Source organism: Podarcis vaucheri (assembly GCF_965113315.1).
Source record: "Podarcis vaucheri genome assembly, chromosome: 9".
Taxonomy (NCBI): domain Eukaryota; kingdom Metazoa; phylum Chordata; class Lepidosauria; order Squamata; family Lacertidae; genus Podarcis; species Podarcis vaucheri.
This window is the reverse complement of record NC_138767.1, coordinates 9,488,810-9,515,618: the sequence shown is the minus strand read 5'-3', so window position 1 is coordinate 9,515,618 and position 26,809 is coordinate 9,488,810. Positions and strand designations below refer to the sequence as shown.

The 26,809-nt window shown below is 45.1% G+C and overlaps 1 protein-coding gene across 1 annotated transcript in view; it reads right to left on the bottom strand.

Annotated features, from left to right (window-relative positions):
• The window catches only part of ADAMTS3 (ADAM metallopeptidase with thrombospondin type 1 motif 3), a 143,045-nt gene that overhangs the window by 57,639 nt on the left and 58,597 nt on the right, over positions 1 to 26,809 (bottom strand). The window contains exon 5 of the mRNA XM_082236327.1: positions 422 to 621. Within this exon, the coding sequence (XP_082092453.1) occupies positions 422 to 621 (200 nt within the window). The remainder of the gene's footprint in view (positions 1 to 421; positions 622 to 26,809) is intronic.

Genomic DNA, 26,809 nt, shown 5'->3' with positions numbered 1-26,809 from the left:
CCAAGCCGCTTCTGGTGCAATGGAACATAGTGATGGAAACCAGAGCGCAAAGAAATGCCATTTACCTTCCTGCTAAAGAAGTTCCTATTTATCTACATTCGTCTTGCGGGGCACCACTGTACTTGCACTGTCATGCTTTTGAACTGCTAGGTTGGCAGGAGCTGGGACAGAGCAACAGGAGCTCACCCCATCACAGGGATTTCAACCGCCAACCTTCAGATTGGCAAGCCCAAGAGGCTCAGTGGTTTAGACCACAGTGTCACCCCCATCCCTTAGTACCTTGACTTCATCCCCCTCCCCATATCTATGCTTCAGAATACACCTGCAAAATGCCCCACCAGTTGAGGAGAGAGGGAGTTAGTCCTGAGTACTGGATGAAAAAACATGCTTCCCAGAACAACTACAGAGGGAGAGAACTCACTATATTCATCAGGGTGAGGAGGTAGTTCTGAACGTGTTCTTTGCCATGGAATCGGACGACGGAATCATCCACTCCCAGAAGCACCTCGATGTTGTAGTGATTGTCGCCGGCATTCCGGCGCTGCCTCAGCGTCTCGTTCAGCCGTTGCTCTACGCTTGCATACATAGAGTCGAGACTGGGACGCCCCCCAAGGCCAGATTCTAAGGGGAAATAAAAGCACAGGTTCCATTGTTATAATTCATTTCCTACTTTGCCTAGAATTTCCCGGGGGTTTCAAGTGCCCCTTGACATCCTTTAGTTACAGAAGCCGTACCATAAATTACAGATAGACCCCGACCATCCTTCCTGCAAGCTCAGCTAGAAAACAATGTTGGAAACTCATATGACGTTGCTGAATGCCTTCCAGTGGAAGGACCATATCTCAGTGGTAGAGAATCTGTTTTTCAATCCCTGGAATTTGCAGGTAGGTCTGTGAATGCCCCAAGCATGAAACGGTAGAGAGCTGCTGCCACTCAGTATAGATGGATCATTTCAAGAAACATAATTTTGTCCTGTGCAGTTTTGGATTCTACAACACTGTTCTAACCTGAGCTCTTGTGGCCACTGTTTTCTCTGCTTGCCTGGACATCACTGTGGTTGCAGGATGGGCACCTCTATAGGGTCTCTATTAAGTTCTGAATGTGTTCTGCAGCTTCCAGGGCACTGGGAACCATGGGAAATGTTCTTTCCTATGATTCCCAGCATCACAGAACGATTCCAAGCAGCATCTTTGAATGCTTCAATCACCTAAGGCCTAACAAGCTATCATTGTAGCCTTCACCTCCAATTTTTTTGGGGGGAGGGGAGTAATGGGGGAGTACAGGGGTGCCAACTTGAATAAAATATTAGGCGGCCCAGGTAAGTCCCACCGCACATAACTGATCACATGATGCAGCATGCACACACCATTTAAATGGCAATTCCTGTCAACTTGGCGGGGCACCCTCAAATATTGTATTGTGGGAGTGAAGGGTCCTTGGCCCCTAGGAGTTGGCTCCTATGGGGAAGTAACCCACCTAGTCATTAAAAAAAAAAATAGCGCCAAGATTGTCCATTCCCAGAATTAGTCACTTGTGAATTGGATGGCCATTTTATTTTTCAGGGAATCAATATTCACCGCTGATTCCACATTCCCTTTTAAAATAATAAACCCACTACATGTGGTGTAGTGGTTAGAGTATTCGGCTAGGACCTCGGAGACCAGGGTTCAAATCCCCACTCAGCCAAATGAAGTTCACCGGGTGAAATTGGGGCAGCCAAGGACTCTCAGCCAAACTTACCTCACAGAGTTGTTGTGAGGATTAAAAGGGGAAGAAGCACGAATGCCACCTTGAGCATGTTTGAGGAAAAGGTGGGTTGTGTGTGCAGAAAATTAATAATAACTAGTAGAGGGAATTTAACCAAAGTTCTGAAACTTGCACAACTCCTTCCAGTGAGCAGCTGCAGTGCCTTGCTCAGTAGTGGAGAATATTCTCTCTCTCTCTCTCTCTCTCTCTCTCTCTCTCCTAAAATTCATCTCAGTAGCTCAACAACACATAAGTAACCCTCCTTCCTTCCCCACATCAAACAGTGAGACTTCCCTCGCGCTGTGAGCCCTTGCGGGTGAGAAACCCTGCCTAGCAAACAAGCTCTACAATTTGACCTCCGCTTCTTTGCAGGGCTCAAGAATGCAAAGGCTGTGATAGCACACAAGTGGGAAATTCATACCCCTGGCTCCCATTTCTAAAAATTGCTCCTCCTGGCAAGGGTGGGTGGTTTTCTTTCGGGTTTTCTTTTTTTCTTTTTTGGAGCGCCACGTCCAATGGAAATATACAGTCATGTCATCATATCATTATGCCCGTTGCATGAATGGAATAGTCTGAATCGGCAGGTCAGCAGAGGGGGGGGGGAAGGGCCGTCTGCTCCGCACAGGGCCCATGGGCTTGGCTGTCATTTCCCTCTTTAAATAAGTGGTTTTGTGGTCAGGAGTAAGTGGAGAATCTTCCTTTCTGTGTGTGAAAGGGGCAGGGAGAAACACTTTCTTTCCCCAAATATCCAGCTCATTCCTGGACTGTGGATTTGTAGGTTAAAAAGCATAATCGTTGTCTGCTTTTTCCCCTGCATGAAATATTCAGGATCTTAATTTACATCCTCGGCAAATGGACAGGTACAGCCATCTGCTTACAGGAGGGGGGGGGAGGTTTAGCCTATGGCAAAAGCACCAAGCAGTTCCATAGCAGGGTTCACCAGACTTTATGCACAGTTAAACAATGGAGGAAGAGATGGCCAACAACCTGTTGTTGTTTAGTCGTGTCAGACTCTTCATGACCCCATGGACCAGAGCACGCCAGGCACTCCTGTCTTCCACTGCCTCCTGCAGTTTGGTCAAACTCATGCTGGTAGCTTCGAGAACACTGTCCAACCATCTCATCCTCAGTCATCCCCTTCTCCTTGTGCCCTCAATCTTTCCCAACATCAGGGTCTTTTCCAGGGAGTCTTCTCTTCTCATGAGGTGGCCAAAGTCTTGGAGCCTCGGTTTCAGGATCTGTCCCTTCAGTGAGCACTCAGGGCTGATTTCCTTCAGAATGGATCGGTTTGCTCTTCTTACAGTCCATGGGACTCTCAAGAGTCTCCTCCAGCACCATAATTCAAAAGCATCAATTCTTTGGCGATCTGCCTTCTTTATGGTCCAGCTCTCACTTCCATACATCACTACTGGGAAAACCATAGCTCTAGATGGTTTTAAAAGAGGGTTGTTTTTCATGAGCCATCCTCAAGTAGCAAGTTCTGCCTGCCAGCCACCCACAGAACAATTGGCAAATCAGATGCAATATTCTTTGGGATAAAGAGAATGCAAACACCCGGCAGAAGGTAGGATCCTGTCTTCCCAATCTGCTTGCTAACCTGCAACCTTCTGAAAGCCAAGCAGATGCTCTGCTGTGGAGCTGCTGCCAAAAGCTATTTTTTAAAGTTTCCGTTACCTGTAGCAAATCTGTTTGAAGCAGACATGCTAATCTCATGTAATCTCGTTCTGAAATTAGCCGGGTCATTCTCATCTATGTGTCTTGCAGCCTGGCTTCCTTGGCTTTACACTGGTGTGGCACGTAACACCACTGCCAGCCACATTTTTTTCTGCGAAGAAACTGTGCTGATTTAAAGACGATCCTTAAGAGGTCACTCAACTCATCTTTAAAAATCCAGTTCCTTTACTGGGGTGGCAACACACACCCACACCAGCTTTTAACCTTTTTGATGTTTTACAATTTCAGTTATAGTAAGCGATTAAAGGAACCTTGTTTAAAACAAGGATGGGGCAGCCTATGACCCTCCAGATTTTGTTTATTCATTCCTTTCTTGCTTTAAAAATATATAAACTGCATGTTCAAAAGACGATAGATTTCAGACGGATATACGCAGGAATTTAAAGTTTGCAAAACAACAGGAGAGACTGGAGGAGGTGGTTTATTGTTTTGGGTGTATGTGTGTTGTTCTTGTTTGTATTTTGTGTTTGTATTTTGTGTTTTTATGTTGTGAGCTGCCCTGAAATCTATGGATGAAGCATACAAACTTAATAAATCATCATAATAAAATAACTGTACAATGAAACAGAGGGGGGAAACTATTCAATCCACTGAAAGCACCACAGTTTTAAATGCCAGGGCAAATTAACAAGGGTTTAACCTATTGCTGGGCTCCATCTCCCATCAGCCCCCGCCAGCATGGCCAATGGTGAGGGATGATGGGAGTTGTAGTCTGAAAGACAAAGCAGAAAACAGTACGTCCAGAGACCCACAGATTCCCCATTCCTGATTTAAGGGGAAAACTGAATTCAATACAAAAATACACTTGGCACACATACACTCTCTTAAAACTGAATTATGACCATGTATCAAAGTACAGCGGTACCTTGGGTTAAGTATATAATTCATTCCGGAGGTCCATTCTTAACCTGAAACTGTTCTTAACCTGAAGCACCACTTTAGCTAATGGGGCCTCCTGCTGCCGCCGTGCTGCTGCAGCACGATTTCTGTTCTCATCCTGAAGCAAAGTTCTTAACCCGAGGTACTATTTCTGGGTTAGCGGAGTCTGTAACCTGAAGCATATGTAACCTGAAGTGTATGTAACCCGAGGCACCACTGTACTGAATTAAAGCCTGTAATTCTATATAAGAAAAATAAGGTCAGAGGGTATATGTTTCGGACTTCTGAGGCTAAGCACTGTCATGTATTCGATATTTACAAGACTTAAAACCTGCAAGTTGTTGTAACATCAGTAGCCGACGGTGTGATGGGATGAATACACTCACCTGATCACCCAACAGCTGAGTCAACGCTGCTTACTAGGAGGTGATAGAGAGGCTGGTGGAGTGCAAAAGCATCATAAGCACCAGATTGCCTCTGCCATTGCATCTGCACCGCACTGACCTCTCCGATGCGTCACCTCCCAGTATGCAGCAGAGACTCGGCTCTCAGGAAGTCAGGCAAGAGCCACCACCCTTTCACTAAGAATCCATGGAGGTCACGTTGATGATTCTCTTAACTGTGCAATGTGCTCGGTTCCAGATGATGAATCTCTAGCACTCTACCAACCAAATGGCATCTACATTTAAGGTCCCATCTCATAGAGGAACCCCAATTTTTCCTGCTAATTTTCCTTCTGGGAACTGGTAGAAAATTAGCTTTCACGTAACTGATCTTAACTAGCATCCTTTTGTGCATGGGAGCACAAAAGGGCAAACACAAATCTGCCGCTCATCCCTAAGCAGAGTAAAAGTGCATGGGAACTCATGGCTAAAGGTTTTAGATGGGGGTGGGTAACCTATAGACCTCCACCACCCCTTACCAATGGTTAGCTGGCTGGGTCTGATATGAACTGGGAGTCTCCCAGCATTTGGAGGGCCACAGATTAAGCACCCCTGTTAGATTGTGCTCCCACATTCAGTAAAGGCTATTTTTAGTTATAAACCATTTTTAAAAAATAGTGACCAATGCTCAGGATATGTATTAATTGCAAAATGTAAAGCTTGACTGAAACCCACCTTCCTTCTCAGGGATTGAAACCAATCGTTTAAATAAACCTACCCTGCCTTTTCCTCGGTTAAACAAGGATTGTCCTGTTAGCTAATAGGCCTAGAAAATGAAGTATTTCAACAAACAGTGCACTCTTCAGTTCATTCCCTGCTATGCACACACCTACACACACCCTGTAGTTATTAACCTAACCCGCTTTGAATCCTTGGATTTAAGCCAATGCAGTTCCACTTAGGTCAGTGGGGCAAGACCATCTTAGGCAGAAGCATTTCAGCTTAACTAGTTTGTGAATCAAACTGATGACCTAATGAGGTTAGTGGAGGACTAACAAGCTCAGTGGGGTCTGCAAGTTATCAGCACTTGCAGACTTTAGGCCAAGGGCCATAGCTTAGTGCTACAGCAACTGCCTTGCAGACAGAAGGTCCCAGGTTCGATCCCTGGTGTCTTCAGGTAGGGCTATAATCATAGAATTGTAGAGTTGGAAGGGACCCTGAGGGTCATGTAGCTCAATGCAGGAATCTCAGCTAAAGCATCCATGGCAGATGGCCACCCACCCTCTGCTCAGGAACCTCCAAGGAAGGAGAGTCAACCACTTTCCAATGGAGTCCATTCAACTGTCAAGCAGTTCTTACTGTCAGAAAGTTCTACCTGATTTTCAGTTGGAATCTCCCTTCTTGTAACTTGAAGCCACTGGTCCATGTCCTACCCTCCAGAGCAAGAGAAAACAAGCTTGCCCCATCTTCCATGTGACAGCCCTTGAAATATTTGAAGACGGTTATTATATCTCCTCTCAGTCTCTTCTTAAGACTAAACATACCCAGCTCCTTCAACCATTCCTCATAAGGCTTGGTTTCCAGACCCTTGATCATCTTGGTCACCCTCCTCTGTGCACATTCCAGCTTGTCAATATCCTACTTAATTTGTGGTGCCCAGAACTGGACACAGTATTCCAGATGTGCTCTGACTTGCTCCCTGACCCTGCCTCTTTCTTGTGCTCCAGTTACAACTTGCTGTGTTGTCCTGACTTCTCAGTGACTCGCAACTCCTGCCTCACCTAAGACATTTGCCTGTTGTCCATCCTTGTCAGTGGGTACCCTGAAAGGGGCAGGTGATTTGGAGGAATAAAGAGTCAACCGTTGGGCATAAAGAACACCATGGATGGGGGGGGGAATTCAATTCAGTTCTCATTTAAAGGAGAAGCTACCTAGTTTACTTTTTCTGAAATAATGCACAAACTGAAAGGTAGGAATCCTTCAAAATGTACATATTGCTGATTTTTTGCAATAAAGTTACCCAGCCAAATCACGTATACAAAAATGCACATTTTTGTAAAGGGTGCATTTGCAAAAATACTTTCTGGTAGGGAAAAGTGCTTTGCAAAAGGGTGTATATTGCGAGAATATGCTTACAAAAATGTGTAGATGAGAATAAATTATTCAGGTCACCAATGTCCCTTTGGATATAGATAATTATTTTGAGACACAGATTGAAAATAACCTTTGGCCTGTGTGTGCCTTGAACGGGCATCATAGCTTGCCACAGAGAGCTGTTTTATGTTAAAACTGTATTTTGCAGGCCTCAGAATAAGAAATAAATGAGCTCTCTCATAAAAAAAGGAGGTGCATACATTTGTATGCCAAGAGTGAATGGAGCCAAAAAGTACTGTAAATCTGTTTACTAAAAAGAACTTTCTTCCACAAGTAACTTAAAGGAGGGGGGGGTCAAACACTGCTTTCCATATAACACAAACATGGAAGCAGCTGAAAGGACGAAATGTTAAAACCCATACAAACTCACACATTGCAGTCTAAACAGCATGGCGGAGAAAATGTAAGCCCACCATAGTTTTTAAGAAATGAAGTTAAAGGGGATTCTATCAAAGAAATAATGTGTGTGTGGGGGGGACACATACAAAGGTGAGTTTCTGGTTTCCATATATTTGTCACACTCTCGCGTGACCAAGAAATAGCGTAAGGGCAGAGCTATGTAGATTTTGGGGCAGGACTGAACTGAAAGCAGGGGGCTTCTCAGGGGCTTCCCTTCAGCTCCATAGGACAAAGTATGAGATATAAGGAAAGCTATGTTGCTGTCTAAGGCACAACAAGATCCCAACATCACCACTTCCATTTACCGGACTGCTAACGGAATCTTAAATCCACACAGGCAATTGGTTACTACCCTCCAACATGCCACAGGGCAGCATGGTAGGCCATGAAAGCAGGAGGGACATTTTAGTGATTCTTTCTCAACCAGTAGGAAGTACCATTTCATCCAAAAATGTCACTTGAAAGAGTATAGCATCATTCTGGTGTATTTCTGGCCCAAACAAATATGGCGCCCACCAGCCAAATGGAGGCTGGAGGATCACCGTGGAGTCCTGTTCTAGCTGAAATTAATTCCAAGCTCAGAATGCAAAAGGCAGGTTAGCCCCCGCTTTGACTTTTAATAATGGGTAGGCAAACTAAGGTCCGGGGGCCGGATCCAGCCCAATTGCCTTCTAAATCCAGCCCGCAGACAGTCCAGGAATCAGCATGTTTTTACATAAGTAGAATGTGTGCTTTTATTTAAAATGCATCTCTGGGTTATTTGTGGGGCATAGGAATTTGTTCATATTTTTTTTCAAAATATAGTCCCCCCCCAAAGGTCTGAGGGACAGTGGACCGGCCCCCTGCTGAAAAAGTTTGCTGACCCCTGCTTTTGACCTTCTCACACCAATTTACCCATTAGAATAATAGTAGAATCATAGAATTGTAGAGTTAGTCCAACACCCTGCAATGTAAGAATCTCAGCTAAAGCATCCATTTCAGATGGCCATCCAACCTCTGCCTAAAATCCTCCAAGGAACTAGAGTCCACCACCTCTCGAGGGGGGGGTGTTCTACTGTCAAACAGCTCTTACTGTCAGAAAGTGCTTCCTGATGTTTAGTCGAAATCTCCTTGTAACTTGAAGCCCTTGGTTTGAGTCCCCCCCCCTCCAGAGCAGGATAAAACAGGCTTGTTCCCTCTTCCACATGACACCCCTTGAGATATTTGAAGTTGGCTATCGTATCTTCTCTCAGTCTCTTCTTTTCCAGTCTAAACATACCCAGCTCCTTCAACCACTCCTCATAAGGCCTGGCCTTGATTATCTTGGTTGCCCTCCTCTGCACACATTTGATAAATGTTGAACTGGTCCCGGCTCTCTGTACTCAAGTTTTATTGTGGGTGTATTGTGCAACACCTCCTGGACACAAGAATAGTACATCGGTGGGAGATTCATCCCACGATGCTTCACCAACAATAGCACATTATTGCTGCGCAGAGGGGCTGTTAGACTGGGCATGGTGCGTGCTCAAATTTGGTGGGGCATTTTTTTGAGTGGGCAGGAGCCAAATTGAGCTTTCAGCTGGAAATGGTGGATTTGCATCCAGTGAAATAATTGCTTTCATTGCAGCAATTTCCACAAGTGCAATGGAACTTCTCCCTCCACACAGCCCTCTGGCCTTTGGAGATATATAGTTGGAAGCAACCCTCTACTAAAATGCTTGTGAATGCAACCCAGGGGTATTGCTGCAGCACATGGAATAAAAACCATTCTCTCAATGACCTTGAAGCAATCCCCCTCCATCTCCAGCACACGCCTGTTCACTGTAAACCTACTGGAAAGGGTGTGGAATGTGGGTAATGGCAGCAGCAAAGGCTAAGACCCAAGCTGTTTTTAGAAAGAAGTGAGGGACACAGAATATTTGCCAGTTCCATGCTAAAGAATGCTTATGAGATCATTCCTCAAACTGCTTTTTCTTCCACACACCTGACATATTGGTTCGGCCTTTACGTTTGCTGGAAGCTCCGTTGGCATTTTTGTATTTTATGGCTCTTAAAGGAGAACAGCTGGTACCATCGATAGCTTGCTGCAGAAGTGCATGAAAGATTCATAATGCAATGTGTTTCATCAAGTGAAACATACACACTTATGCCTACACCATATGACTCTGATGTCCCTGCCTAATTATTCTTAAGAGCCACGAGATACTGTTTAAATGTTGCATCCAACTAAATTATACTTGGAGCAGAGCCACAGAAATTAATGGAGCTAAGCTAGTTGTGTCCATTATTTTTAATGCATCTACTTTAAGTAGAACTAACACTGGGCATAGCTCCATCAAACAAGGAATACTAAAAAGGGGCTTCATGCCTGCGGCAAACACTGCCAACATTGATGCTGCAGTTTTTACCTGCCACAATTAAGGACCAGATGCTTCCCATTTCTTCTAAGCAAAGGAAATTATTTTCAAGACATGGGGCCTGCTCTGGATGCTACTTAAAAAGGATGGGAGCTGATCTCAAGGGCAGTTACAGCCTCCTGGATTCCCAGACTCCAGGGCTTCCAAGCCCTTTCAGTCATCTTGTTGCAGCAATCCTCCTAAATTGAAATAAATGTGGTATTGTCTTTCCATCCTGGCAGCTGGAGACTTCCGATTGCTGCTCTTGGTTCTCAGGAGCTTGGCAAGTGGTAGGTTTTCTTGCAATTGACCAGACACTGTTTCTGTCTCATGGCAGAAATTTCTGGATCCGAACAACAGCATGAATTGTGGATGAATATGCCCGGTGACTTTGGTTAAATGATCTTGTTCATTCCCCCTTCTGCCCTTCAAGTGAGATCTGCAGGGAACTGGGGGTCCTGTAAGTGAGAAGATGGGTAATGGCAAGCAAGCTTCACGAAAGGAAACTTGACTGACATTATTAATCTTATCCTGTCGTAGGCCACTGTCAGGGAACTGACATCGGAGCGAGAGGCGAAGGGGAGGCTCCCAGATGATGCTGGTGAAGGACCCAGCAGCAGGGGGAGAAACAGCTCAGTAGAGGGGGAAGCCAATCAGCGCAACACCAGGGATAAAGGGGGGCAGACGGGGGAATTGGAGAGAGGGCTCCAGGACTCTTCACTGGACATCAGTGAGGAGAGCCCAGGTCCTCCGCTACCCAACCCTACCCTGCGCAGAAGACTCCCGCGCAGTGAGAGGAGGAGGAGACTAGGTGTCAAACAACTTTTATGCTGGAAGAGGTTCAAGAAACGCCCACTGATGGATTCTGCCAGTGACTGAGACAGTCACGATGAGAAGGGGCTGTGCAGTCAGTAAGGTTTAACAAGGCAAATTAACCGAGAAAGGCACCAGTTTACGCACGAGTAACTCATACCTATTACAGCCACCATTTCTGAAATGCTCTCCCTGTAAGGTCTGAATCAAAGTTGAATACTCTCCAATATTTCTCCAATGAAAATGTTGTTGTTGTTGTTTAGTCGTTTAGTCGTGCCTGACTCTTCGTGACCCCATGGACCAGAGCATGCCAGGCACTCCTGTCTTCTACCTCCTCCCGCAGTTTGGTCAGACTCATGTTTGTAGCTTCGAGATGTTCTATTGCATCCTCACCATCCTCATCCTCCTCATAATTTTATTATTTATATGCTGCCCATCAGATTGGTTCGCCCCAACCACTCTGGGTGGCTTCCAACATATATAAAAACCTAATAAAACAATAAACATTTTTAAACTTCCCTATACAGGGCTGCCTTCACATGGCTGGGGGGTTGGATAACTCCATACCCTCCAAAATTTCTCCAATTAAAATAGGGACATCCTAAGGATGGTGCTGTGGGTTAAACCACAGAGCCAAGAACTTGCCGATCAGAAGGTCGGCAGTTCAAATCCCCGCGACTGGGTGAGCTCCCGTTGCTTGGTCCCTGCTCCTGCCAACCTAGCAGTTCGAAAGCACGTCAAAGTGCAAGTAGATAAATAGCTACCACTCCGGTGGGAAGGTAAACAGTGTTTCCATGCACTGCTCTGCTTTGCCAGAAATGGCTTAGTCAGCTGGCCACATGACCCGGAAGCTGTACGCTGGCTCCCTCGGCCAATAAAGTGAGATGAGCACTGCAACCCCAGAGTCGGCCACGACTGGACCTAATGGTCAGGGGTCCCTTTACCTTTAAGGAAAAGTAGGACATTCCAGGATCAAATCAGAAACCAGGATGGCTTCTGTAAATGTGGGACTGTCCCTGGAGGGTCTGAACTTGTGATTGGTAGTCTCAATCCCTCCCTCTCTCTCTCTCTCTCTCACACACACACACACTCACACACACACACACACACAGAGAGAGAGAGCGCATTTTCAAGCAAGTCAATCAATATAGATAGAGCAGATGCTTGGCATATTGCAGATGAGCCACTAATGCACTATGAATGAATTGGCTTACTCAACAGTGCTTTATCTGATGAACGTTTTTCTCTCCCTAGAATAAAACTTGGATTGCATTAACCTTTTCTCCAACCTTAACACCATTTTAATGTCATTGCTTTAACGGCATGGTCCAGTAAATTGTAAAGCTTTTATCAGCTTAGCTGAAGCGAAATGGGATTTGCCATTCTTCAGAGTAAGTAAGCTGGAGTGCCTCATCTTTTGCAAAAAAAAAAAAGGAGGGGGGGATTGTGTCAACTGCCTTTAACTGCTGAACTTTTTCTGTAGAAGAAATTTAGTGGTGCCCCAACCATTCCCAATTCAGAGGCCATTTAGCCTTTTCCAACCAAATCCTGGGTTTCATACTTATGTGAAGCGTTCTCCAACATTGTGGCCAGTGGCGTAGCGTGGGTTGTCAGCACCCGGGGCAAGGCAAATAATTTGCGCCCCCTAACCCGTGGATTTGCGCCCCTAACCCGTGGATTTGCGCCCCCTAACCTGTGGATTTGCGCCCCCTAACCCTAACCCCCATATGTTGCGCCCGGTGCAGCCGGCCCCCCTGCACCCCCCACGCTACGCCACTGATTGTGGCTACCAGGCTCTTTCCACTTCCTTGCTAGCAGGGATACTGTCCTTCAGAGGGACTCAAAGTGCCTCCACCAAGAAGCAGCCAAAGAAGAAACTTGCCCACATTTCTGTGGGGAGGATAGGCAGGGAGTGTGCCTGCTTGGCCATTGCTGGGCACTCAAGAGGACCTCGGGCAATCATTGTCCAAAGAAGCTGCTCCCTTGACCCATCTAACAGAAAGAGTGGGGGACAGAGAGAGAGAGAGAGAGAGAACGCCAGTGTGATCAACTGTGTTTGACCGAACAGGAGGGAGGATGTCTTGGAGGGTGTGATGCACAGTCAAGAGGCAGGAGAAGCATTTTAGAGGATGGAATGTTGGGAAGGAGCAGCTGGAGTTAAGATAGCACAAGGTATGGATCTCTCTCTGTGGCAGCACCTAGGCTAAAGAACTCCCCACCTAAAGCAGCCTGCTGGGTGGGGTGGAACTGCTAGGAGATGGGGCTCTGTTTCTTACCAGGAAGCAGGCAAGCACACCAGCAAGAGCACCAGATTGGCTCCACCAGCGTGTTTGCACCTTGCTGACCTCCCCACTGCCTAGACCTCCCAGTGAGTGACAGTGACCCACCTGCTGGGAAGCTAGTTTGGTAACTCTTCCCTACCCAACAAGACGCATCTGGTCCCAGCCCAGCCCATTACAGTGGTACCTCGGGTTACAGACACTTCAGGTTACAGACACTTCAGGTTACAGACTCCCCTAACCCAGAAATAGTACCTTGGGTTAAGAACTTTGCTTCAGGATGAGAAGAGAAATCGTGCTCTGCCGGCATGGTGGCAGCAGGAGGCCCCATTAGCTAAAATGGTGCTTCAGGTTAAGAACAGTTTCAGGTTAAGAATGGACCTCCAGAACGAATTAAGTTCTTAACCTGAGGTACCACTGTATGCAGGTGCCTCCACATGAAACAGAAGCAAAAGTAGACAGCAAAGTGACATAAAACTCTGCCTCGGTACCCTTTTATTGAAGTTAAAGGGCATGACAGGGGGCAAGGCAGAGACTTTCAAGGGCCAGATTGAGGGGCCTGGAGGGCCGCACTCAGCCCTGTGGCTTGAGGTTATGCAACCCTACTTTAAAGGTTTCAGAACCTCCCCACTTCAATTTCTGTAGAAAAACTGTGATGATGCCTTTGCCAATGCTCTCGACCACTGTTGAGCAATAGACAAAGGAAGTCTCCCACAAATCTTTCCAGAGGGTGATGATAACTTTCACAAGTCAAGAAGTGGATGTAACTTAAAATTTCACATTACCTAATTTCCCCCCAACCCGTATAACAGTACGTACAATGTTTCTTTGGAGTGAAAGGGGTGTTTTGAAGAAAACCCCCATTCTGTTCTTCCCATGGAGAAAGGATCATAACCTTCTGTTTAATGCGTCTTGGGGTTCTGGCACTTCTTTAAAAGGAGCCCTTTGGCAATTCCTATAGCAGCAGAAATGTTCCTAAAATATTCAAAAGCCCATTAGCATGCACACAAAAATCATGCCCTTAACATGACATCTCCAAACTGATTTCTGAAATTACGACAAGGAAAGTACATTAAGGAGTTCTCGGTCTCTCTCTCCTTCTGTGGTTTGTTCAAGGAAGACTGTCAAGACAATTTATTAAAACAAGTTTTAAAAATTATGGGTTATCATAAATAATTTTGAAAAGGAAAGGCAGGTGAGTTTGAGCGAAATCAACTTTGTACACTTTGCTCCAATATTAGCCAAACTTTGGAGAGGAATACTCATATGAAAGCGAGAGCTGGACCATAAAGAAGGCTGAACGCCGAAAAATTGATGCTTTTGAATTATGGTGCTGAAGGAGACTCTTGAGAGTCCCATGGACTGCAAGAAGATCAAACCTATCCATTCTGAAGGAAATCAGCCCTGAGTGCTCACTGGAAGGACAGATCCTGAAGCTGAGGCTCCAACACTTTGGCCACCTGATGAGAAGAGAAGACTCCCTGGAAAAGACCCTGATGTTGGGAAAGATGGAGGGCACAAGGAGAAGGGGACATCAGAGGACGAGATGGTTGGACAGTGTTCTCAAAGCTACGAACATGAGTTTGACCAAACTGCGGGAGGCAGTGGAAGACAGGAGTTCCTGGCATGCTCTGGTCCATGGGGTCACAAAAAGTCGGACACCACTAAACAACTAAACAACAACAACACATGCTTGCAAGTTTCCCGCTGGGGCATCTGGGTGGCTATTGTAAGAACAGGATGCTGGACTAGATGGGCGATTGGCCTGATCCAGCAGAGCTCCTCTTATGTATTTGAGTTACCTCCACACCATAGATCTAAAGTGCTCTTCTACCACTTTAACAGTTATGACTCCACTTCCCACAAGAATCCTGGGAGCTGTGGTTTGTTAAGGGTGCTGAGAATTGCAGCTCTGTGCAGTCAGCACCCTTAAAACACTCCAATTTCTAGAATTCTTTGGGAGATAAATCATGACTGTTGAAGTGATAGGAGAGTGCTTTAGACGTATGCTGTGGATATGACCTGCAGTGGCATAGCATGGGTTGCCAGTGCCCGGGGCCACATGGAGGGGGTGGGTGGGAGGGAAACAGACAGAGGAGATCACACCTAGGAGATCACAGATGCAGAGATAAGAAAAGAAGAGTTGTTCTGTTATCTGAAGAGGTCACATCCTGGTTCACATGGAAAAGCTCCTTTTAACTGAGCCCAGTGACAGAAGTGTGCAGCACTGGGTGTTGAAATTCGCATCCCTAACAAATTTTCACCAGGGACAACCACCCCTGTGGCCAGCCCCCATGTTACGCCACTGGCGATCTGTTCTTTACGGCTACTGAGGGCAGGGCATTTGTCCTTTTGGTTAGACATATTATCAAGAACATATAATAGCTGTTGTTCAGCAGGGGTGGGGCCACGTTCCCTTCTAGCAAATCGTCTCAGGGCCACATTCCATTGGTAGGTGGGGCCAGGGGCAAAAGTAGGTGTGGTTACAAATATAAATTTTTGGTTTATCCAGTAGGTTAGTTTCTGTCCAGGAGGCTAGTTTCTACCCACAGGCCACACCAGGCCACACCAGACATTTAAAGAAACAATAATACCACTTAAAACAATCATGGTTTCCCACAAAGAATCATGGGAACTGTAGTTTGCTAAGGGTGCTGAGAGGTGTTAAGAGGCCACTATAGCTCTTCCAGAGCTGCAATTCTCAGAGTGATCTAATAATAGTAATAGTAGTAGTAATTACAGTATACTCCACCCATCTGACTGGGTTGTATCAGCCACTCTGGGCAGCAATAATAAAATAAGAATAAAACATCAAACATTAAAACCTTCCCGATGCCAGGCTGCCTTCATATGTCTTCTAAAAGTTGTGTAGCTCTTTATTTCCTTGACAACTGAAGACGAGGGTGTTCCACAGGGCGGGCGCCACTACCAAGAAGGCCCTCTGCCTGGTTCCTTGTAACCTCCCTTCTCGCAGTGAGGGAACCACCAGAAGGCCCTCGGTGCTGGATCTCAGTGTCTGGGCTGAACGATGGGGGTGGAGATGCTCCTTCAGGTGTACTGGGCTGAGGCTGTTTAGGGCTTTAAAGGGCAGCACCAACACTTTGAATTGTGCTCGGAAATGTACTGGGAACCAGTGTGGATCTATAGGACCAATGTTATTTGGTCTCGGCAGCCACTCCCCATCATTCTATCTAGTAGGTATGTTCAGAATTTCAGGTTTAGGTGAGGACATGAGCCATTTCTGTATCCTCACCCCTTTATTAATTTTAAAAAGAAAAATTACAATCAACCAAAAAGAACCAAAGACTGCTACAATTTACAAAGGATAAATTAATTTCTCACAACATAACTTCCATTGTGATTTACAGTCACCCCGTCAAGTGTCCCAGTTTCCTTTTGTGTGACGCACTTTTCATTATCTCTTCAAACTTTTCCCAAGTTTTATTTTAGTAAAGTTTTCTATGTTCTTATAGGGGTCAGTCTAAGCCTGCCGGAGGATTCACATTGCTCTTCAAGATATTTTCTGCAAATGACCCACTCTCTAACAAAAGTTTGTTCTGTATTGTCTCTAATTCTTCCTGTCATTGTTGCTAATTCTGTGTATTCCAATAGTTTTGACTGCCAATCCAATTTAGTTGGGGTGGTTTCTCCTTTCCAATTTTTTTTTTCATTTTTTTTTCTCTGTTAGAATTCTTGCTGCAACTGTTGCATACATCGGAGGGATTAATCAAGGAGACGGTACTACCTTCCCGTCCTGAACCACAAAAGAGGGCTGAGCTGTACACCCCATGCCTGGGCCAGTCCCAAAATACCTCCACTCCTACAACTAAACACTATGATTGTGCCAGTAACTCTTTGACACCCCAGGAGGAAAGAGAGCTTATTGCCTCCTTTGGAGAGTTACCAGCGAGGGAACAACAAGAAATTATAAATAGGCTAGACTTACTTAAACTTCAGCTATTAAGTATCGCCTGCAATGGAGTTTCGACGAATAATACCCACTCTAATTTAGCGGTGCCATGCCCCATGGAGATGGAATCGACAATTCCCCAATACCCAGCATATAAGGTGCCTTCTGCACTGGATGGAAAGGTCTCACTGCTGGAGGCTGACTCTTCTCCTCCCCTTCATGCTGGTAACTCATCCCTGCTTCTAATAGACTTATCTGTTCCCTCCGTGATTAACCGATCAAAGAATGGAAAGAATGGAACTCAGGATAACACCCCCCTGGATAAATCGTTGTCCCTTCATTCCTCCATGCCGGACTTGGAATCAACATACATCAACATACATACCTGAGACGGTAGTGGCCACTCCAAGTCAGGCTTATCCAGCGCATTCTTGTCCACCAAATATCCAACAATTATGTGAGGAAGACACTACAGTGTCGAGAGTCACCACAGAGTGGACTGAAGACCCAGCAGGACATATAAATCAAATGATCACAAGTGCATTGGTTAGATCCCCAAAAAGGACGGCTCCAGAGGACTTGGCAGGAGCCTCTTCAGAGCCTAGTTGGGCCCGACAGCTAAAAACGCCAAATATTATCTCTACCCACCAGGATGCTAACTCTCTTCTGCCCCCCAAAATTCTGGCCCTCGTGATTTGATCGTGCCACAACCGGCTTGCGCTAGAGCAAAAGACTCCCCACAATTGGTGCGCACCAGAGCCAAAGATTCACCACACCAGGACGATAACTTTCAGCAAAGGAAAATAACGGACTTCTTTAAGGGAGCGTCCTGGCCGCATAAGAGCCCCCCACAAGAATTTAAATGACGGTTAGCTGGACAACCCAGAAAACCACCAATATCGATCCTCTGTTGGAACACAGCTGGCTGGCGTAGGAAAAAATGTGACCCAGATTTCCAGTCGTATATCAACTCGTTTCATATCATTCTATTGCAAGAAACTTGGGAGGAGGGTGAAATTGTCATAAACGGATTTGACCTATTATTCCTCCCAGCTTATCCCTCCCAGAAAGGAGGACAGCCGAAAGGTGGTCTAGTAATTGGTTTTTCACTGAAGCTACATTTCAAATTTCCATTAGTTTTGACTGTTCCCCCTTATGCTTTATCCGGGTTGATGTCCGGGGGGGGGGGGGGAGTATCACTGCTAATCTCCAATGTCTACGTCCCGCCAGGGGGTTCGTCCCTTGAACTGCATGATAGATGGGAAATATTAGAAGATCATTTAATATCATGCCGAGTCAAATATGCCAATAGCCAATCCTTAATTGGTGGTGACTTTAACGCACGTATAGCAGCAAATTGGGCCGACTTAACTAAAGCTAAATGGTGGACTGCTCCATGCCTCGAAAATTATGATTTGAGACATACCTTAGGGAGAGCCTCAAAAGACTCTAAAGTAAACGAGGCTGGAGTACTTCTTTACCATATGGCTATTCGTTTAAACTTAGTACCCCTGAATGGCTGCTGCCCTCCTGATATACCGGGGGAGTATACCCACCTAGGCATAAAATCAAACAGTGTACTAGATTACCTTTTAGCTTCGAGTGATCTGATTTCGAAAGCTCTCTCTTTTAAGATTGACAATATTCAGTATAGTGATCACCTTCCACTTGCTGCTACGTTTGCTCTAGACTGGCATGGGGGCGAGCGCAGTCATCCAACTCAATTAGATACTAACGCAGAAAACCCGGTAGAGGGTATTAATACGGCATTACGAGTGAAGGGTTTAAAGTGGTCTGTAACGCAGGCTCAAAAATATTCTGATTTTTTTCAGCAGGAGATCATACAAACCTATTCAGCCCTTGGCAAAACTTCATATGAACACGATCAAACTATTAATCTATTTGCCAATCTGTTGAATGACCTCATGTCATTCTTTACTGTCCCAACCCACCAGGCAAATTGGGCCCACTCCAAGACAGGTGCACCGTGGTTTAACCGAAATTGCAAGCAAGCCAAACAACTTCTCTGTGCTATTTATAATGATTACAAATCCTCAGGGGCGAGTATGCTTCCCAAGGAGTACTATCAGGCAAAATCAGCTTATAAATATGTGCAAAAAAAGGCCAAACAGGAATGGCAACTGAACTGCTGGCAAGCACTTATAGCTGCCTCAAGCACCCGTAATTCCTGAAAATTCTGGCTGTTGGTTAACAGAAAATCTAAAAGATACCCCTTAACAGTTATTCCTGCTCCAATTTGGGAATCCTTTCTAAGGAACTATTTTGCCTTACCAGACCCTAATATTAATACAATCGATGGAGTCTATGAGCAGCTCCTTATTTGGCCACCCACTGACCCGGAAGAAATCCGCGGACTCATTTCTAATCTTAAAATCGGAAAAGCCCCCGGTCCTGACCTAGTCCCGGCGGAAGCTATAAAACTTCATGCAGACTGGTGGGCGAAAATCCTGACCGCTACTTTTGATGCCGTAAATAACAGTGGGAAGGTGCCAAGAATATGGAAGGATGCGATTATTGTTCCAATTCATAAAAAAGGCTCGACAGATGATCCGGGAAATTACAGGAATATCAGTTTATTGTCATTAATTGGGAAAATATATGCACGGTTCTTGTTAACTAAGCTTACTAAGTGGGCCGAAGAGAACAACCTGATTGGGCCTGAACAGGCTGGTTTTAGACCGAATCAGTCAGCGGTTGATCAAGTCTTAGTTTTATACCACCTTGCCCGGAAATATTCCTCCAACTTTGTGCGGCCTTTATTGATTTAAAGGCCGCTTTTGACAGCATCCCCAGAGGATTACTTTGGGGAAAATTAGCCCGATGGGGAATAGACAAAAGACTTTTGTGGCTAATAACTAAATTGCATGACGGATCAGCCGCGAGGGTGAGTATCACTCCGGCCGGTGACCTCTCAAATCCAGTAACTATCAATAGAGGTGTTCGTCAAGGATGTATCCTTGCTCCGACCCTCTTTAATCTATTTATAAGTGATATGAGGGCGTCTCTGATAGAGTCTCAAGAAACGATCCACGCCCCCCGTCTTGCCCAATATCGTTGCCCCCTTCTACTCTACGCAGACGACGCAGTGATCCTATCCTTCTCAAGAGGGCATTAAAAATCTCAGAAGGGCATTAAAAATCTTCGATGCTTACTGCAAATCAAATTTTCTTACAATTAACCACGTTAAGTCCAAAGTCCTAATTTTCACCAAGAGTCGAAAAACCTATAATTGGAGAATAGACAGAAAAGCTATTGACCAAGTCTTTAAATTTCAGTACTTGGGAGTCTTTCTCCAACACAACATGGGCTGGAAGGTCCATATTGCATATGTATTAAACAGAGCTAAAGGCCTTTCCTATGCGTTATTGCGTTTTTTCTTTTCTGATGGGGCTTTCCATATTCCATCAGTGTTAAAAGTTTTCAAGGCAAAGGTGATTGCAACAATAGCATATGCAATCCCATTATGGGGGTCCTTTGTTAACCTAACCCATTTGGAGGAAATCCAAAACCAGCTTTTAAGAAGGTTGCTAAAATTACCCAGGTGTGTAAGCAATACTGCTATACGACTGGAAATAAATGTTACATCTCCAGAAACCACATTATGGAAATGCATCCTCTGTTACTGGTTGGCATTATGGCATAAACTTCCAAATCTCCACTTGTTACAGTGTCTCTGGAGAGATGACTTCCCTAGCCCCTGGGCAAAAATAATACATGGGAAACTTGTGTCCCTAGGAATATCTCCATCTGAACTATTAAAATTGGATTTAATTTCTGCCAAAAGAATTATAACTCATAAATTAGAGGAGATGGATTTACAATTTAATATTGCGACAGGTGGTGGCACCTGTTCGCCGACAAACCTTGGCTTAACACCACCAATGAAACTTCCATCTTACTTAACTACCTTATCTGTGGTGATGCACAGGTATGCCTTTATAAAGGCTAGATTCAATGTTTTCCCATCAAACGTGTTGGGTAACAGACTCTCCAATGGACAGATCTCACTCCTCTGTGACTGTAAAAGTGGATCTATAGAATCGTTATATCATATAATCTTCTGTTGTCCATTACATTTGGCTTCACGGTCCAAGTTTCTGGCCCCATATTTATCGAGAATTGCTGACGGTCCTCAGGAAGCCCAAATAATATACTTATTAAACGACAAAGATACAAGTAGATCCCTTGCAGTCGCTAGATACCTGATAAATGTTTTATTTCAAAAGAGGAGAAATGGATCACTGTATGTCTCTGACAGCTTAGCTAAACTTAAGAACCATCAATAAGTGCCAGAACTAAGACGTATACCCCCCAAAAATCTGATGGATCTGAACTGCGGTTTACATAGAGGGAGCTTATTGTGTATAGTGTTTACTTAACTGAAGTAAAATTGGTTCTATATGGGTGTTTTAACTTGGAACTGTTTAAACTGTATTGTTTATGGGTAAAATCTGATGTATTGTTTTCGATATGGGCTAATGGCTGCAATAAATCTATCTATCTATTTATATAATGAACTGTATCCTCCTCATTTACCGATGGAAGACCAATGATTTAAGACAATGTGTCAGTTGTTTTTAAGAATGATTTCCCTGTGTGTGTTTCCTGGCTGGCATACAACCTAGCGCTAAGTAACCATCCTGTCAGTGCATGAATTTATGCTGGCAAAAAGGGACTTCCCCCATCCTCTGCCCAAGTGCCCCCTAAATATTTCCTGGGAGTTACCCCACTCTGCTGGGGCAGATTTGAGGAGGTCATGGGGAGAAAATGGGGAGAGTACCATTGCTCAAGCATAAATCTTTGTACTGACCAGACAGTTACTTAGTACTACATTGAATGCAAGATTGTGTCAGTTAGATAAAAAATGCAGAGGGGGGGAGAAAGGAGTAATCTCTAGAACAGATGAGCCTGCAAATGAACAAAATGTGCTCTTTAGCACAAATTAATTCTCTGTCAGGCTGCATTTTTGTAAAAAGCAGATTGCCACAAAGACGACGCCTCCTGTTCATTTTATTGCTTATTGTATTTATTACATTTTCTGGGCAGAGGAGTGTGCTCTGAAGTCAAACTGGAATGCCAGAGTAAATCTGGAGTTAGAAATTAATAATGTTAAAAAAGCAACCTTGTTTTCTGTCTTTAAACACACTCTCCATAGCAACTGGGAGAAATGCCTTTTCATCTCATCCCCTCAATTAAGGAATTGGTTTTTAATTAACAGAGCAGCTTTCTGAAATCACAAAGCCATATTGTGGGAGTGCGAGAATGTTCAGAGGTGCGTAGCAGTGTTCATCGTGGCTGAACACAGGGCGGTCATTACTCAGATTGCATCGGTGTCAGCACTGACAGAAAACTCACACTCACAAAAAACCCATGAACCTGTGGATGAATAATGCAGTGTGGTTCTGCACTGCATCGGTTTAATCATTATTTGCTTATTGTGTGTGTGTGTGTGTGTGTGTGCGTGTGTTTCTTTTCCATTTTCCTTTGAACATGCAAAGTATGAAATCAAACCGCGTTGGCCAAAGACTCAGTACTTTCCTGTATTGTTTTTAATATTCAGTTGGAAGCTGCCCAGAGTGGCTGGGGAAACCCAGCCAGATGGGCGGGGTATAAATAATAAATTATTATTATATTATTATTATTTGCAAGCACCAATAATCGGCTGGTTGGCAGTGCCTGTGAACCCTGCTTTCAACCCAACTGTATCTTTACCTGTCCACACCTGACATCACAGCTGACATAAGGTGTAAGGAAGGTAGGTATGGCTGGAATGAAATCATGGCTGTGTGTGTCCATGTATTGTTTGGGGAACTGAAAATTAGGTGGAGTGCAGTCCCTCCAAGTGCTCCTATTTTCCAAGGACAGTCCTGGATTGACGATTTGATCCTGGAATGTCCCGCTTTTCCTAAGGACATCCCTATTTTCATCGGAGAAATGTTGGAGGCTATGGAGTTATGTGACCCTCAAGACAGCTGAAGGCAGCCCTGTATAGGAAAGTTTTAAAAAAATGTTTAATGTTTTATTATACTTTTATCTATGTCTAAAGCTACCCAGAGTGGCTGGGGTAACACAATCAGATGGGTGGGGAATAATAATAATAATAATAATAATAATAATAATAATAAAAGATAAAGGCACCCCTGACCATTAGGTCCAGTCGTGGCCGACTCTGGGGTTGTGGCGCTCATCTCACTTTATTGGCCGAGGGAACCGGTGTACAGCTTCCGGGTCATGTGGCCAGCATGACTAAGCCGCTTCTGGCGAACCAGAGCAGTGCACGGAAACACTGTTTACCTTCCTGCTGGAGCGGTATCTATTTATCTACTTGCACTTTGACAGGCTTTTGAACTGCTAGGTTGGCAGGAGCAGGGACTGAGCAACGGGAGATCACCCCATTGTGGGGATTAGAACCACCAACCTTCTGATCAGCAAGTCCTAGGCTCTGTGGTTTAACCCACAGCACCACCCACGTCCCATAGAGGATGTCCCTATTTTCATTGGAGAAAGATTAGAGGATATGGAAGTGGGAGGGGCAGGAACATGTGTTGGCTTGCGCACACTGCAATAATGCTTCTGAATATCAGTTGCTGGAAACCAAAGAAGGAGAGAGAACTCCCCTGCTCATGGGTTTCTCACAGACATCTAGGTGGCTATTATGAGAACAGAATGCCAGACTAGATAGGTCATTGGCCTGGCCCAGCCAGCTCTTCTTATGTTCTTAAAGTTGTTAATCAGAACCAGTGAAGGTGGTGAAGGTCCTGTGCGAGTGCCTGGAGGCGGTTGGAGGATGGATGGCAGCTAATGGATTGAGGCTGAATCCTGACAAGACAGAAGTACTGTTTTGGGGGGACAGGAGGCGGACGGGTGTGGAGGACTCCCTGGTCCTGAATGGGGTAACTGTGCCACTGAAGGACCAAAATGTGAGTCATTTTGGACTCACAGCTGTCCATGGAGGTGCACCTCAATTCTGTGTCCAGGGCATCAGCTCCAACTGGTACACAGGCTGAGACCCTACCTGCCTGTGGACTGTCTTGCCAGAGTGGTGCATGCTCTAGTTATCTCCTGCTTGGACTACTGCAGTGTGCTCTATGTGGGGCTACCTTTGAAGGTGACCCAGAAACTACAACTAATCCAGAATGCGGCAGCTAGACTGGTGACTGGGGGCAGCCGCCGAGACCACATAACACCGGTCTTGAAAGACGTACATTGGCTCCCAGTACATTTCCGAGCACAATCCTTAGTTTTGGTGTTGACCTTTAAAGCCCTAAATGGCTTCGGCCCAGTATAGCTGAAGGAGCTTCTCTGCCCCCATCGTTCTGTCCGGACGCTGAGGTCCAGCACTGAGGGCCTTCTGGCGGTTCCCTCACTGCGAGAAGCAAAGCTACAGGGAACCAGGCAGAGGGCCTTCTTGGTAGTGGCGCCCGCCCTGTAGAACGCCCTCCCATCAGATGTCAAAGAGATAAACAACTACCTGACATTCAGAAGACATCTGAAGGCAGCCCTGTTCAGGGAAGTTTTTAATGTATGACATTTTAATGTATTTTTAATCTTTGTTGGAAGCCACCCAGAGTGGCTGGGGAAACCCAGCCAGATGGGCAGGGTAAAAATATATTATTATTATTATTATTATTATTATTATTATTATTATTATTATTATGTTCCCTACAAGCAGGTGTTGCCAGTTTAGAGATTTTTTTATTTCGTATGATTGTTATTTGTTTGCTTTTATTGATTGCTTTCCTTTTTTGCATTTGCATTTTCTGCTTCAACATGCTCTGGATGACTTTTGCAATGAGGAGTGAGTAACGGCTAATTCATCTCTCTTGATATATACATACACAAACATACGCACACACACTCACACACACGCACAGGGATTCCAGATGCCTTTTGTGGTAATAGTTTTTCAGAATGCTGGACGCACTTCGCATTTGAAACAAACAACCAAACATAAACAATGCATTTTAATTTGTCCACAGTGCTTGACAAGAAGCAAAAAGACCTTTCTCCTTTTTTAGCTCCCTCCCATGAGTTCTCTTTGTCTAATGGAACCCATTCCAGCATATTCAATCAGTTTATTAGGAGTTTCCCTGGGAATTTCAACTATTGTTCCTTGGAGCAATTGCTGGCCTCCTTCAATTGGATTCTTCCCCTCTTCTGTTCCCTATTAAAAAGCCATTTTTAACTAAGAGTAAATAACACATCTCCCACTTTGTTATTACACCATGTCAGCACCCTGGAACTAGTAGAGGTCTGGAGAGAGAGAAAATGGGGCAAAGCGTGTGTGTCTCACTCATGGTAGCTTGCTAAGGGAATTTTTTATTCCTTTGTTTGTTGCTTTTAAATCCCACCTTTTTCTCTCAAGGAGCTCAATGGGGTATCCATGGCTCCCCCCCCCATTTTATCCCAACAACCCTGTGAGGTAGGCTAGGCTGGGAGGCAGCAACTGGCCCAAGGAGTTTTTATGATGTTATTTTTTAGTGAATCGTGGTATTGGGGAATCATAGAATCATAGAGTTGGAAGAGACCACAAGGGCCATCGAGTCCAACCCCCTGCCAAGCAGGAAACACCATCAGAGCACTCCTGACATATGGTTGTCAAGCCTCTGCTTAAAGACCTCCAAAGTAGGAGACTCCACCACACTCCTTGGCAGCAAATTCCACTGTCGAACAGCTCTTACTGTCAGGAAGTTCTTCCTAATGTTTAGGGGAGTTGGAAGAGACCCCAAGGATCATTGAGTCCAACCCCCTGCAATGTAGGAATCTCAGCTAAAGCATGCATGACAGATGGTCAACCAACCTCCAAGGAAGATGAGCCCACGACCTTCTGAGGGACTTGGTTCCACTGTCAAACAGCTCTTGCTGTCAGAAAATCCTTTTCTGGTGGATGTTCAATCGGCATCTCCTTTCTTGTAACTTGAAGCCATTGGTTCGAGTCCTCTCCTCCAGAACAGGAGATAACAAGAAAGCTCCATCTCCCATGTGACAGCCCTTGAGATATTTAAAGATGACTATCATATCTTCTCTCTGTCTCCTCTTGTCCAGGCTAAACATACCTAACTCCCACAACTGTTCCTCATAAGGCTTCTTTTCCAGACCCTTGATCATCTTGGTTGCCCTCATCTGCACATGTTCCAGCTTGTCAATATCCTTCTTAAATGTTGGTACCAAAACTGGACACAGTTCTCCGGGTGTGGCCTGACCAAGGCAAAGTAGAGCAGTACAGCAGGGACACAGGCGGTGCTGTGGTCTAAACCCCAGAGCCTAGGGCTTGCCAATCAGAAGGTCGGCGGTTTGAATCCCCATGACGGGGTGAGCTCCCATTGTTCGGTCCCAGCTCCTGCCAACCTAGCAGTTTGAAAGCACAAAGTGCAAGTAGATAAATAGGTACCACTCCGGCGGGAAGGTAAACGGCGTGCGTTGCTCTGGTTTGCCAGAAGCAGCTTAGTCATGCTGGCCACATGACCGGAAGCTGTACGCCAGCTCCATTGGCCAATAAAGTGAGATGAGCGCCGCAACCCCAGAGTTGGCCACGACTGGACCTAATGGTCAGGGGTAACTTTACTTTTTATTACTTCCCTTGATTTGGACACTATTGATGCAGCCTAGAATAGCAGTCACCTTTTTTTGCTGCTGCATCACACTGTTGGCTCATGTGAAGCTTGTGATCTACTACATCCTTTTCACGTGTACTTCTGGCAAGCCAGGTTAAAATAAAAATTGCAGCTAGGTGGCAGAGGACCCAACATCACAGCAAAGAAAATACAATGCAAATGGAGGTGCAGAGAACTACCCAAATTACGTAGCATTTGGGGACTGAATGGCGGCAGCAAATGCCAATTGTGTTTGCTGGACTGATTTCTGTTCTGGACATGAGATGAATAAGCCTGCACCTGCAAGTTCTGCTCCTGTTTCTATCTTCTATTTTTGTTGGAATTCTCCAGCACTCTTCATTGAAATATACTAAGGGGCGAAGGACAGCAAAATGTCTACGGCTGATTTCTAAGGTCTTTGCACTGCATTATGTTCCACATACCTCCTACCAAAGGGGGATTCTTACCACTCCAGAGATTGCTTTTTATTCATTCCTAAGAACAGGAAGCTGAAATGCCACAA